Below are 13020 nucleotides of genomic sequence, written 5' to 3' on the forward strand. Positions count from 1 at the left end.
CATATCTACCCCTGCCACTTGTTCTTTAACCACCTCAATATTCGTTTTTTAAATGGCGTTTAAAACAAAAATGGTCGTAGCGGAATTACATGGTTTTATCTGAAACAAAGAGGTTTAATAGAGCCGCATATTGACATTACATTACTGAATAAATGTGTTCGATTCTTGGTAAATTATGAAATGCTGGTACAAAAGAACCCTATAGTTTATCGCTTTTGTCAAGGAGCTGTGATCAGTTTGTAAACAGGGGCAAAAATGTTTGACTTTACACCTAAATAAAGGAGAAATCTTGGCGTGTATTTAAACGTTATAAACACAGATTTCAGAGTTTTCCTAATTATCCAAGCTTTTGTGTGCTCGATGTTTTTGGTTTTTTGTTAGCGATAAACATAGCATTTTTATTAAAGTCACTGTAAGATCTCTTGAACAAAAGCTTTTGTCATTTTGTTCGGTAGGGGATCCAGCAGAGGTAAAAATAAAACAGAATTCTTTTAGCAAGATATTCAATCGAGTAGATTTTGTTTACATATACAACTAGTTCTTGAGGAGGAAACTTGTGAAGTGAGATGTCTCCGTGAAATACTGACATCTGAAGTGCTATCTTATTTCAGCGTTTCTTTGTTTAATAACTGAGCCGATCAGGAAAATTTTTCCTCCTATTTTAAGTGACTATGAATTGCGTAATAATTTATAATCAGCTCGAAATTGATTTGTTAAGAATGACCATGTCGCCTTAAGCTACGACTTGTTATTTTAAAGCACTTCACAAACTTGTTGATCAGCCACGCGCGTTCGAATGGAAAGTTCAGGTGCCTAGCCAAGTATGACTTAAAGATAAGATCTGCGATTGCGAGATTAGCGATTTGTTCATGAATCGACACCACCTTTTGTAAACGATTGACTTGTGTTGTTATAATGTTACGTTTTTGGATGTGTAGATTGCTTCACAGAGAAGCGCAACTTACAGTAAGCAAGGTACACCCAATCAATTTAAACGCTGTTTGTAGTAAAATATATATTTTCTTTTACCGTGCTTGAATCCATTGAAATTCTTACAAATTGAAATTTAATCGTTATAACTCTTTTGAATTAGACATTACCTCATGATTTTCTAGGTTAAAAGGGAAAATACTCGTAAATAATCTTCCAGAATTCTGCATGTGAAATGCTGATATACTTCACGCCTCTGGAATCACTGTCTACGCGAATGAGAAACAAGAATGAGCCGTCAAAATCGGAAAAAAAACGGTTCTGTGGAAATCTCTATAACGATGAACACTAAATGCAGTTAATTGGAGTTTGAATAATGGACTTTATATATGATTATAGTATTCCTATTGAATACTATTCAGATAAACCGCTTTGGCTAAGTTAATTATGTTGGACTGGTAGACAGTTCTATTATGATGTTTTAACAATATACAGCGTTCGTACACTTTAAGGTAAATGAAAGGATTTACTTCCTTAACTTTGTCGTGATCATCGAACCCGTCCTAACTAATTGCTGTAGATAACATCTTCAGAACGCACACGTGAAAACACAAAACTGGTTATCGATAAATGTCAACAAAGAGTCGAAAAACACATACAGTTGTAAGGTGAACACGCATCTTTTCTTTTAATTACCAACCCCATTCATCATTGTCGTAGTTTATTAAGTAGTTAACTTGTAAAACAAAGCTCTGCGAAAGAAAAGGAAAAGAAGCCTGCCGCAGGTAGAGTGTGGTTACCTATGTCTTCAGATAGTTACAAGAATTTGACCGAATTTTAAATGTAACCAAAATAGAGCGGTTTTGTCTTTATGTCTTAACCCTCGCGAATTTGCCTGTCAACACCTGAGTCGGAATGAGAAATGGTTTTTATGTCTAATTTTGCGCCATTTCCATACAAACGAGTGTAAATATCGAAAGCTTTACGACAATATTTATAGACATTTTGGGATAATTATCCGAGCGAAGTTTGCTAAGTATTACGTCAAACAACTTTTAAAAGTTAGATTGAAATAGCACTCTTTCAGTGTTTGCCAACTTGTAAGGAGAAAGCCTGCAAAATTCTGTGACGCACTTTGCCCATCCGTTTCACTATTTGTTCATGTCGTGTACCGTGACCTTTTCCCTGCGAACTTTTTAAGGTTGTCTCACATAAAGAGCGCGAAATGCCAAAAGGTGACAAGTGTTTGATTTTTTTTTTTTCGGAGTATTCTGCCATAGAATTGTGGGTAGGGTTTCATGTAACTCCTCTGGACTGATCTCAACAACAACACGTGTAAAGGAGATGAGAAACTCTGAAAGATGAGGTTAATCGATTTCTAGGCAGTTTTGGATCGATAACGAGGATTAAATCAAGTAAAATGACAAATGTTGAAAGCATTGAAAGACTGAGAGGTGTTAAAATATTAATTGTGAATAGTCTGCCATGAAACTTGAGTTGATTTCTGCACTCAATGTAGACGAGTTTGTCAGTTTGAAAGATGCGGCCGTGAAGCACGTGCAACAGCTTGGCTACTTCTTTTTTTGAGAGACAGAGTGACAATTCGACTAGTTGGTGTCGAATGACAAGCTTAATTGCGGGTATGAAGTTTCAAACCTTCATCCAAAGATCGATCTCTGAGACCTGTCAAAACTAGAAAGATGTACCCGTGTCGACAGTCTCTTAAAAGTCCTCTCATTTTTTGCGGCTTAAGTTACAATTGATTTTCAAAGGAGAAAATTATCCTTCAACTTTATAATTACTGAAATGATTTTATCCCATCCAGTTAGAACAGTAACTCCATATTTTCGAAAAACACCAGTGAAAACAATTAAAAGTGATTTATTCATCACTGATCAGAATTAGACAAGTTTACTTTTCTGCTTGCCACCCATTTTGTAATCAGGGACAATACCTCCTACAATAACATAAAAGACCTTGAAGAGCGATAGGTCGCTAGTTTACCGAAGAGGAATTCTGAATAAAAGTGCAAGGCTCTCAGGGAAGTCAGCGTTTCGATCAGAAATAACCTCGAAGAGTACCCTTTCCTCAAGGTTCGGCGTGTTGAATGGATAGAACAAATCCTGATTCTAACCTTTCTCTAACCTACCTAGACCGTAAAGCTCTGTTATCATAAATTCTAAGCTGGGAAGAAAAAAAAACAATTGAATTCACGTGATATACTGTGTGCTGTCCCAAATTGAATTTTGACTACGTTGCAGCAATTAATTTAGTGTTTTAACCTGGGAATTCACCGTTAGCTACCGAGTAATCCTGCTCTTTTAAAGACAATTTCATTTCTCTCAAATTATTCACCTAAAAACGTACTCTAGGTATAAAGAACAAAGGCTAGCCGAGACTTTCAGCAGGTGCAATTGTTAAAGAAAAGCTTCACACACCAATTTCAATAAAACTAAATTAAAAATTTCCCCTTTATCCTCTTGCATGGCGAAATACTGAAATGACCGAATGTTTTAATTCCAAGGTGATAAAATTAATTTAAAAGGATCAAAGTAAAGGAAAGTACTGTTGGGCAGATTTGATGTTCAAATCAGATCCTTGGTAAAGGATTGCGTTCAGCACAAAGCCTTTTAACTGGGCGGTGAATTTTCATGAAGGCACTGCTTACTCAATAGCATTCATTTGAATGGTCACACAAACGAACACTTGGGGTTTTTTTTTGTACAAAACTTCAAAGTTAGAGCTACCGCTTGTTCAAGAAAACAAATATTGACTCCACATGAAAAGGATTTCCTATCACGTTTTCACTGTTATATTATTGATCGCACGCTAAGTTTGTGTTCAGTCTTAGATGACCCTCATCCATCTCATGAAGAGCCCAATAAACGGCACCACATGGAACTGCACTGCTTAATAGCTTTGAGATAAAAGGTCACACACTACGATTTCGTTTAAAGTACAAATTGGAACAACTGCTTGCAACAGCATAACAAACAGATCGACATGGAGACGCAACTAATAGGTTTCAATGGCTTTCACTACCACACAGGAGGGTTTTAAGGTACAGGCTTAAAATAGCACTGAATTTTAAAAGTGGAGTCAAATGAAAGGGCAGAGTTGAAAGATATGAAACGCTATATAGAGAATCGCTTCAATCAAATTCAGTCAGTGGTAACTAACAAAGCTCTTTAATTTACTTCTCAGCTTCTTACCAAAAACTGTTGATATTTACAAGTACCTGGTTCAAAACTCAATTGTGTACAACATCTTATGTTCTCGGCATCAACAGAATTCATAAAATTTTCAAGTCGAGGTCCAGACAAGCTAGAACTTCAACACTGAAATAAAATTCTTTCATCTAGAATGAATTTAAAAAAATTTACAAAAAAAAAAAAATTAAAATAAACCCTTGATGTTTCCAAAATTTGCACTGAGTTCAACTCTAGGCTTCACTTTAACATTTTCCAAGACCGATACGCAGTCATTCTTCTAAGCATAACTGTGCAATTATGGAATAACTGCAGAGTGAGACACCTTCTTCTCTCTTATTGCTTATTTTCTTTCTAGATTACAGAATTATTTTATTCATGTATATATAGAAAAGTTCTCTGACTGTCGGAATTAAAACTCAGTACAAGGTCCAATTCGGGTGATTTATTTACAATTAGAAAGACATTCGCTTATCTTCTCCTTTTTCTTTAGTAGAAAAAAAAACTTTTCGAAAAGAAACCTGTGATCTGTGGAAAATGACTACACATAGTGTACGATAAAGGACTGTACATGTGAAAATTACCATGTCAACGAAAACCCTTTTCTGGCCATAAAAAAGAAAAAAAATCAACACCAACTTTGTAAATAAAAAATCAAAACAGAGTCCAGAGTATACAGAATTACAATTTAGAATCATTTCATGATTGAAAGATCGACAACCGTGTTCTCGTAACGACCTAACAGAAACATATGAAATGGCATCCCAACAACCATGAACTAACAGCAGCAGATCACAGGAACACTAACTTGTAAAATAAATGTACAAAGTTTCCTTCTCTACACTCCAGAAGTCTCTGCACTAGTGAGATGTTCCGCGTTTTCCGAGAGCCATTGCAGCAAAGTCCTTAATTTATTTGTCCGGTTGGTGGAATCAGGACCCAGTCCTAATACATTTCCAATATTGACTTTCTCTTGGAAATAATCAATGAGTTTAGCATCGACTACAAAGTCATCTTTGCGTAGATGATTAATTGCTTCTACGCGGAACTCTTCAAGCTGTTGCGTCAGAATGCGCCCAGAGTCCAAATGTGCCGATATTGTTTCTAACCCAAGGTCTACCTCAGCATGTGTCCAGTCACTGAGAATTTCTTCCGGGGTCATTTCCAGGTACCTGACCAAGGGTATGATATAAGGAAGGCTCACTCCGGGAAAAGGGCTAGGAGCCCCTGAGCTCAAGAGCCCCGCCAAAGGCTTGAGAGTGCTGTGGTAGAGAATCGCGGTAGAACTGCACTGGCGATGAAGGCAAGACCACGCGTGGTGAAGTCGCGTTACCTAAAGATAAACCACGATTTAGGGATTTACAGATTCAAGGAAACAGAGACACAAGAGCACACTCACACACGCACTCACTCAAGCTCGCGCGCGCACGCACGCACGCATCAACCTAATATTTAAAGACTGCGGCACAAACTGGCCACAAAATTTCATCACTCAAGCTGGCAAGAAAGGAAAGAAAGAAACTCAACATATTTTTTACCAAGGGCGTAATTTAAGCCATCGATTCTTTCATTTGAGATGATTCGACAGGAATTTAACCATGAATGAAAAATTACTGGCAATATAAGACGACACTAAATCTTCAAAACTATCAAACCTCCTTTCTTCCCAGTCTCTTTTTTTTTTTTTCATAATTTTGCACAGTCTTTGAGCAAACTTTATTACACACCAAATACGTTGCAGACTGCTCTAAAATATATGTCAATTTTTTTCAGTCAACGTTGACGTTTCGTATGTTGTTGCCGTTGCTGACGCTCCCTTCTGTACACTAAACGGGTGAATCAGGACGAAAAAGTACCTGAGGTAAGGAGAGTCCTTCCATAACAGCCATAAATGACACCAGGTTACCAAGTTTGTCGCTCAGAACGTCAGCCAACTCAATCAGCTTTTTGAGAACTTTGCCTCTGGTGCCCAGGTCACCCGCAGCCACGACTAATGTCGCTACCCAGTGTCTCACATTAGAAAATCTAAAAGAAAGAGGAAAGGCGAGAGTAATAACCGATGGTTTACGGTTAAAAAGAAAACACTCTGTCGAGCTTAAGTATTTTTTCCTCCCTGAAAAGTGAACGAAATTATGGCAACCAGAGTGACGAAGGTCTCTTACTTTTCTCAAATATATTTGATTTTTTTTATATCTTGATGGGAAGTTAAATTCTTCAAAACATGCACGAAGGTGAAAAAAACGAAGGATAAGCCATATGGCGAGAAGAGAAGAGTAAGTTGTCATGTTAACTGTCAAAGTTGTTGTGGTTCTTCTATCCCCCCTTAGCTTTTATTCCTAGTGCGATGCTTAATAACCCCACAGAGAAATATGTAGAGATACCAGTATGGTACACTTGTGGGATGTTCATTTGATGACTACGAGATGATAAGAACAATGATGACTACATGATGATAAGAACAGTGATAACTACATGATGAGAGGAACAAAGGTAGGTCAGAGTAGTAGCGTGCTCGTTGGGACGTAAAAGATGCTCCCTTATCAATGTGCGACGAAGTCTTTCCCTTAATCAATACACATAACGTTTCCGTCCTTAAGAAGGAAGACATTCTTTTGATAGACTAGGATGGTGGAGTAACCTAAAACTTAGGCAAAACTGATTTTAAGTTCTAATTCTTAAATCTAACAGATGCGAACCTTGAAAGTAATTGTGCCCTTTGATCCCTTCCTTGAGGAAGCGTAAGAATTTCCAGGCCTTTGGCTCCTCCAGTGCCATCCTCAATGCTCCAAGACTGACGTTGCGGCTCCTCGCCCCATAGTTGTATCAGATCCACCCGAGTCAAGTGTCTCGCAAGGGTGAGGCAGTCAATCTCTAGGAACGGAGAAAGCAAGTTCTCGCCAATCTTTTTCATCACATTTAAAAAGATTCCCTGTTTGTCCACAGAACCTGAACGCTTAGGTCTGTTATCTGCCACGTTTGGACTCGTTTGGTTCTCTTTCTCGCCATCAGTTGGCTTTGATGGTGTCAGCTCCTGTCCCGAAATAGCGCCAGATTCAGTTGGTACGTCATATATGTCTAGATTCTCAGGCGAGCCGAGGTCAGATTTTGATGACAAAGGACTTTCTGTTTGCCTTGATGGAGGCGTAGAGTAGTAAGCTTCAGACTCTAAGCTAACTCCACCTGGAGATAAATTCTTGGAAGTGGCTTTCCTCAAGAAAAACTCAGCCCCTGAATGCCTTTTCTCCGGAAGAGCTTCAAAGGAAGGACCCCGGCGGGCAGATGCGTCAGAATCATAGGTCCGCAATGCAGGCGCACTGCATCGTGACACGAGTTTGGGAGGAATTTTCGAAGAAACAGTTGGATCTGAGTTCCTGAAAGACTCAGTCCTTTTTGGTTTGGGGGGTGGTTTGTCGTATAGGTTATCCTGACTGGCCCGTGGTGTGTCGTACAGGCATTCAATGCTACGTCGTGGCTTATCATAAACATCTTCCTGACTTTGTTCTCTGGAAGTGTTCGACAGGCTTGCTTGGCTGGATTGTCTCGGTGGTTTGTCGTAGTATTCTTCCGAGCTTTCTATGGGAGACGGTTTATCATAAAAATCTTGGTCGTTAATCCCATTCGCAGGTCTGTCGTAGTAGCCATCATTCTTTTCCAGCTCCTCTTTTTCATCAGAAGGTTTTATTTTCTCCATGTCATCAACTGACGTTGGTGACTTTTCCTTTTCTCCAGGTTTGTCATAGTAATTTTCCAAACTTTCCTTTTCATTAGGATCTTCATAAAATGGCTCCGACGTTTGTAAAGTTTCCTTCAGATCCTCGACTTTCTTTTCTCCTAACGGTGTCTCATAAAATGGCAAATTTTTCTCTTTCTCGGCCTTTGCAAGGAATGCTTCGGGAATTTTCTCCCGTTGTTTCGGCTGAATTGTCCATGATAATTTTTCTGGGGAGGAGGGAACATTTATTTTCACCTGAGAATCCATTGTAAAATGTCGCATTTTGACACCATTTGTGTTAACCTCAAGATGTAATCCGGGATCACTGTTCTTGCGAGTAGGTTTGTCGATTCGTCTTTGACGCAGGGGACCAGTCCCAGGGGGATTGGGCGGACAGGCATTAGCAGGAACAGTGTTTGTTACATACCTGTTATGATGATTGGAGTTCATACTTTTTAAATCGTCTGATGACAAAAGTGTTGCATCGCGGCTGACAGCATGAGTGATTACTGCTGAAGTGTTCGGGGTTAATGGTTTCTTTTCTGTTACATAGTAGTGAATTAACTCGCATATGGAATCGAAACTGTTCTCAGATTCCTCTGTCCTATACTTTATTCTTGTTCCTTTGGACGAGTTTACTTTGACAAGTGGTATGTGAACCGCTGACCGTTTGTGGCGCACCACGATAAAACAGCTGCCTGGTTTTGCGGGGTCTTCACGCACCAAGAAGTTTCCGTCTCGCCGTAAGTAACGCTCTGCAAAATCTGCTGTGATCTTTCCATGAAACCAGGTTTGCCTTTCTAAGGGCACATTGAATGAATCAGAAGCTCCTTTACTTCGCTTTTTCTTCCTTTTCAACAGATCCGCTAATCTGTAAACAAAAGAGCATAGTCAATATAATCCTGTACATCACTGTTAAAAAAGTGCAGTGCAGTTAAGTTGTCACGCAAGGCTGACAGATGTGTGACACGTAAAGAAATAAAAATAACTTTATATTGAGAAATAATTGATAGTGCGGCTATTAAGTCCCCAAAATAAACAAGATTTGTTTCAAACTAGTTTAAAAAGTCACGGCAGTTTAAATAGTTATGACCTCTACGTCAAAACCACATGGATGTAGGCGACAATTTTTTTCCAAGGTAATCTGTTTATTTTACCAAGGAAGGAACGAGGAAAGTCGTCGAAAGGGAATAAAATAAATATTTCGAAACAAACGCTGTTTCCAAATAAGACCCAGACGTTTATCTAATAACACACAGCGCTTATCTGCAAACTATCGTGTTTCTTCGTTTGTTTAGTATCCATTACGAAATTCAGTAACTGATTTGCCGCTAACGTAATATACACAAGACCTCTTAGTATTTCAATTGTGTCTGTAAAATTAGTAGATAACATTACCACTAAACGGTGCGCATCTTAATTAAACAATTCAATGATAAAACTATTTTATGCAGAACACGTAAATTTACGAGATACGACACCATTGCATGGGACATATTTTCAGTTCACACCACAATAGTATTGATAACCTAACTAACCTTCTGAAGGGAAGTGGCGACCTTGTTTTGGGCTCTTGTACAATCTTTTTCTCGATCTTAACTCTGGAAGGCAATGGCAGAGTCTTGCTCCGGCTTCGAAAGGCTGTCTGTGATGACGATGACATAGCTAACTTCTTGCTTTCGTTCGCGGTTCTTAACCGGAGATCAGGAAGCTGAAAGAAAATTTCAACCGAGTACACATTCAGCAAAACATTCACAGAGCATTCTTGTTCTAAATACGTGCTGTGAGCGCCTAAGTCACTTAATCAGGCGCCATTGAAACCGTACCGATTAGCTGCTATGATACGGTCGAGAGAGGTCGATAGATGCCGCTTTGAAAGAAACAGAGACGCAAAACAGAGCAAACAACAGTGTGTAGTTCAGGAATCCACGATCCCGTTTGCTATTTGTCTTTTACTCTGATATGTTTTAAATCTTAACTAAATAGGAGCTCGATAATTGCTATGGTAACTAGTGTAGCTTTAGAATATCGCGTGTACACACATTGAACAGAACACTAGCACCTTCTGCTTTGGATCAGAAAGGATAATTAAACCAATTACACTCATAACTTACGACGAAATGACTGAGAGAGTAATCAATACATTGCCGGGAAAAAAAGCAGAGAGTATTAACTTATTCGCTTTCGATTCTGACAGGATTACTTTTGTCTTCACAGACGATTTTTCCTCTATTATTTAGACCACTTTTCACATTGCTGTCAGAATATTACGAGATCGTATCTGAAAGGTGAAAGTTTAAGCAATTCAACTTCTGTATGTCTGCTACGATTTTCTTTTCCCTTGACTCATAAGAAACCTCATGAGACAGCTTTGTTCTAAACGGAAGTTTCTGATCCTTGCTATTGTCACTAGTAGCTCTTTAGCAAAAAGAAAAAAAAAAGCATCCTGTTCCACAAATTAAGTAAACGTTATCGATATTCAAACTAGACAAGAAGAATGCTTGAGTAATGCGATTTTACCGATGAATACTAAATTATGAAAAGCTCCACCTGGAGTCTATCACAGAAGACACCACGTACCGACACTCGTTGAGGCCGGTTCCTTCAACAAGAAACGAAACATTTAGCACGTGTAAGGCGAATATAGAAGAACATGAATCATACTAAAAAAATATCAAATATCTTCCGCGGTTTACCGATACTTACTTTCTGACGTATATTCTCGCGGTAAATATTCTGGTTACTTCATTAGGTTTTCCGATAAACAAACAATATACAAGCGCTGGCCGGAACTTTGTCAAGAAGTGAAATCTTCAAAGTACTTTACTTATGCTGCAATGACTTTTCCGATGAGCGCAGAAAGTGGCATAACCGAGAGCGAAGTGAAACAATGTAGATTGTGCTAAAGAAGCTGATGACCAGAAAATAATTAATCACCCTCACAATGTGAAAAGAATAATGGCATTTCACACCCTTCCGAATCATCTTTAAAAGTCATGGATCGCTAATCCAACACGAAATGAACGTGACACAATTATTTTGTTCTTCAGGATAATTTGGTGAACATTAGTCTCTCAGCAGGTAAAGAAGCAACTCACATTTTCTGAAGTCCAATACCAACCAAAGTAAGATTATTTTACGATAAAAAATGTTGACGTTTGTCTATTAATTTGGGTGTCTCTTCTTCAATTTCCAGTGTTCTCGCACAAGTCTGCTAATGAGCCGGCGAATGTGGGGTCCCACTCGGAAGTATCGAAATTCACCGAAATTTGAAGAACTTGCCCCGAGGATAAATCAAAAAACGTGTTCAAACATTTTTGTCTAGACGATCTCTACAAATCAAATGAATATGAATAGCCATGAGTTTTATTTTCATACACTTAACCCACCGGAAGTGACGTTTTCGACCGGTTTTTCGAGTTAAAATGCATTGTCAGTGCTTACTGGAAACGTATTTCACCAAAGCCAAGCGTATACGGTGCCATCTTTCAACTGAACGAAGAACTCTGCAATTGGAAAAAGCTCAAGACTTTGCCCTGCCCTAGGATCCTATTACCAGCTCTTAGCTCTTAACATGCATAGAATTTTACTCTCAGCAAGGCCAGTCAATCAGCTGAAACCGAGTGCTAAGCCGCAGACACCAGCGAAAATTTTGCCAATTTACAGGGCAATTTTGTTATTTACACTCGGTAACCTCTATTCAATAGTGTGTTACAACCGGAATATGCGGCGCTATATGTAAAAGAGTTCGTCTCGAAGAATGGCAATTATTGATGTTCAGCGAGCAATTTGCATGTAAATTCAGGTAATGAAGTACTCCAAAGACTATTAAACATTATTTATAGCTAAAACATAATTGCCTCAGCTCCTTTAGCTCTCCTGTCACAAAGCAGAAATCAGTTTTCTAAAATTTCTTCAGATACACAATTATGAGTTGTTTAACCACTAAATTATGTACATTAGTTGATACCTCGAACACAATGAGCGCATACAGAATACGAAATGAAATCAATTAAAACAAAGAATATGGAAGGTAAGTACACAAGCAACTGGCAGAGTAAACGAAATAAAGACGAATGTGTACTTATAGCCGCGTCTTCTTAACGAATCGCAAGGGTTCATTGAAACAGCGAAATCATCCTCTTTAACTTGATACAAGATTTGGCACATTCAAATTTTTCATCAGAAAAACAAGGCTTTCCAAGTATTGGCGATCACTCTTGATGCATGTAATTCATACAGGAGATTACAAAACGATCAAGTTATACCGCTGAGTTTTACATTAAACTTCCACATGTGCTCACGAACATTAAAAGCCTTGCGTGTTCGAATTGTTGACAGATGATACTTTACATTTTGAAAAGACTAAAGCAGGTATGAAAAGCTTGTAGATAAACTCAAGGAACGATCGAAAACACCTCTCTACGAATTATGGTGTTGTGGAACAGAAATTCCGCTTCTGTGTCACGAAATGCTAACCTTGTGATAGGTCACAAAAGAGCAGAAGACCTTAGTGTGATGCCCCGAAGTTTTCTCATCTCAAAAGAACAAAAGCTTAAGAGTAATTCTTACCTGAAATATTCGAAATCATCTATCCCTGCTCGCTGTAATAAACAAGATTCATTGAAACGCACGATTGATCACAGAACAAGGGTTTACGCAGTTAATAATAGAACAATGGTGATTGGTCCAATACAACACGACTTTGTCACTCATTTGTGATTGGTGAAATACAATACGGCTTTGTCAACGCCAATGTCTGCCCACTTGATTACGACGTGTCGAAAGTTCGAGAGACGTCATCATTCGTAAAAATTGCCACAAACGGAAATTTTGACGAGAATGTTCGGGTTTTCACGTATGGAAACGAACGAATTTAGATTTTCATCGACGCGAGGGCGCGGTTGGCAAATGGAAACAACACCAGAACGGTTACTGTTTGTCGACTTACCCTAAGGGCGTCTTTTAAATTTTGAATCTTTTCAGGTCCCAAAGTTCACTTAATTAGGTAATTTGCTTGATCATCAGGCTAATCAAATTACTACTGAATAGCTTCATGAGCAAATGATAAGGAGACAGGTGGTAAAATCAAGAATATTGCTTGTTCCATTCGGTGCTAAAGTCGTTTTAGGCAAGAGGGCATAGACAGTTAATTGTTATACACAGGGG

At 38.6% G+C, this 13020-nt stretch overlaps 1 protein-coding gene across 5 annotated transcripts; it reads right to left on the reverse strand.

Moving 5' to 3' along the window:
* Positions 1-4102: 4102 nt before the first annotated feature.
* On the reverse strand, positions 4103-12531 carry LOC131778819 (breast cancer anti-estrogen resistance protein 3 homolog). 5 transcript variants are annotated; one of them, XM_059095283.2, is made up of 5 exons: positions 12424-12531; positions 9390-9562; positions 6836-8722; positions 5996-6164; positions 4103-5472 (listed from the first exon to the last, which is right to left on the reverse strand). In XM_059095283.2, the coding sequence occupies exons 2-5, from the start codon at positions 9512-9514 to the stop codon at positions 4978-4980; spliced, it is 2676 nt and encodes an 891-aa protein (XP_058951266.2). In that variant the 5' UTR covers positions 9515-9562; positions 12424-12531; the 3' UTR covers positions 4103-4977. The 5 variants fall into 5 exon arrangements, with proteins under 5 accessions (XP_058951266.2, XP_058951268.2, XP_058951265.2 ...); XM_059095285.2 differs by lacking the exon at positions 12424-12531 and adding an exon at positions 10950-11166; XM_059095282.2 differs by lacking the exon at positions 12424-12531 and adding an exon at positions 10558-10737.
* Positions 12532-13020: the final 489 nt, after the last annotated feature.

Source organism: Pocillopora verrucosa, chromosome 4 (genome assembly GCF_036669915.1).
Source record: "Pocillopora verrucosa isolate sample1 chromosome 4, ASM3666991v2, whole genome shotgun sequence".
NCBI lineage: Eukaryota > Metazoa > Cnidaria > Anthozoa > Scleractinia > Pocilloporidae > Pocillopora > Pocillopora verrucosa.

Bases quoted from the DNA above. Each gene is read 5' to 3' on its own strand.
- LOC131778819 (XM_059095283.2), bottom strand. From the start codon at position 9,514: ATGTCATCGTCATCACAGACAGCCTTTCGAAGCCGGAGCAAGACTCTG. The intron at 8,723-9,389 runs GTTAGTTAGGTT...TTTTGTTTACAG, and splicing joins TCGCCACTTCCCTTCAGAAG to ATTAGCGGATCTGTTGAAAA. The intron at 5,473-5,995 runs GTACTTTTTCGT...GTTTATCTTTAG, and splicing joins AAGGACTCTCCTTACCTCAG to GTAACGCGACTTCACCACGC.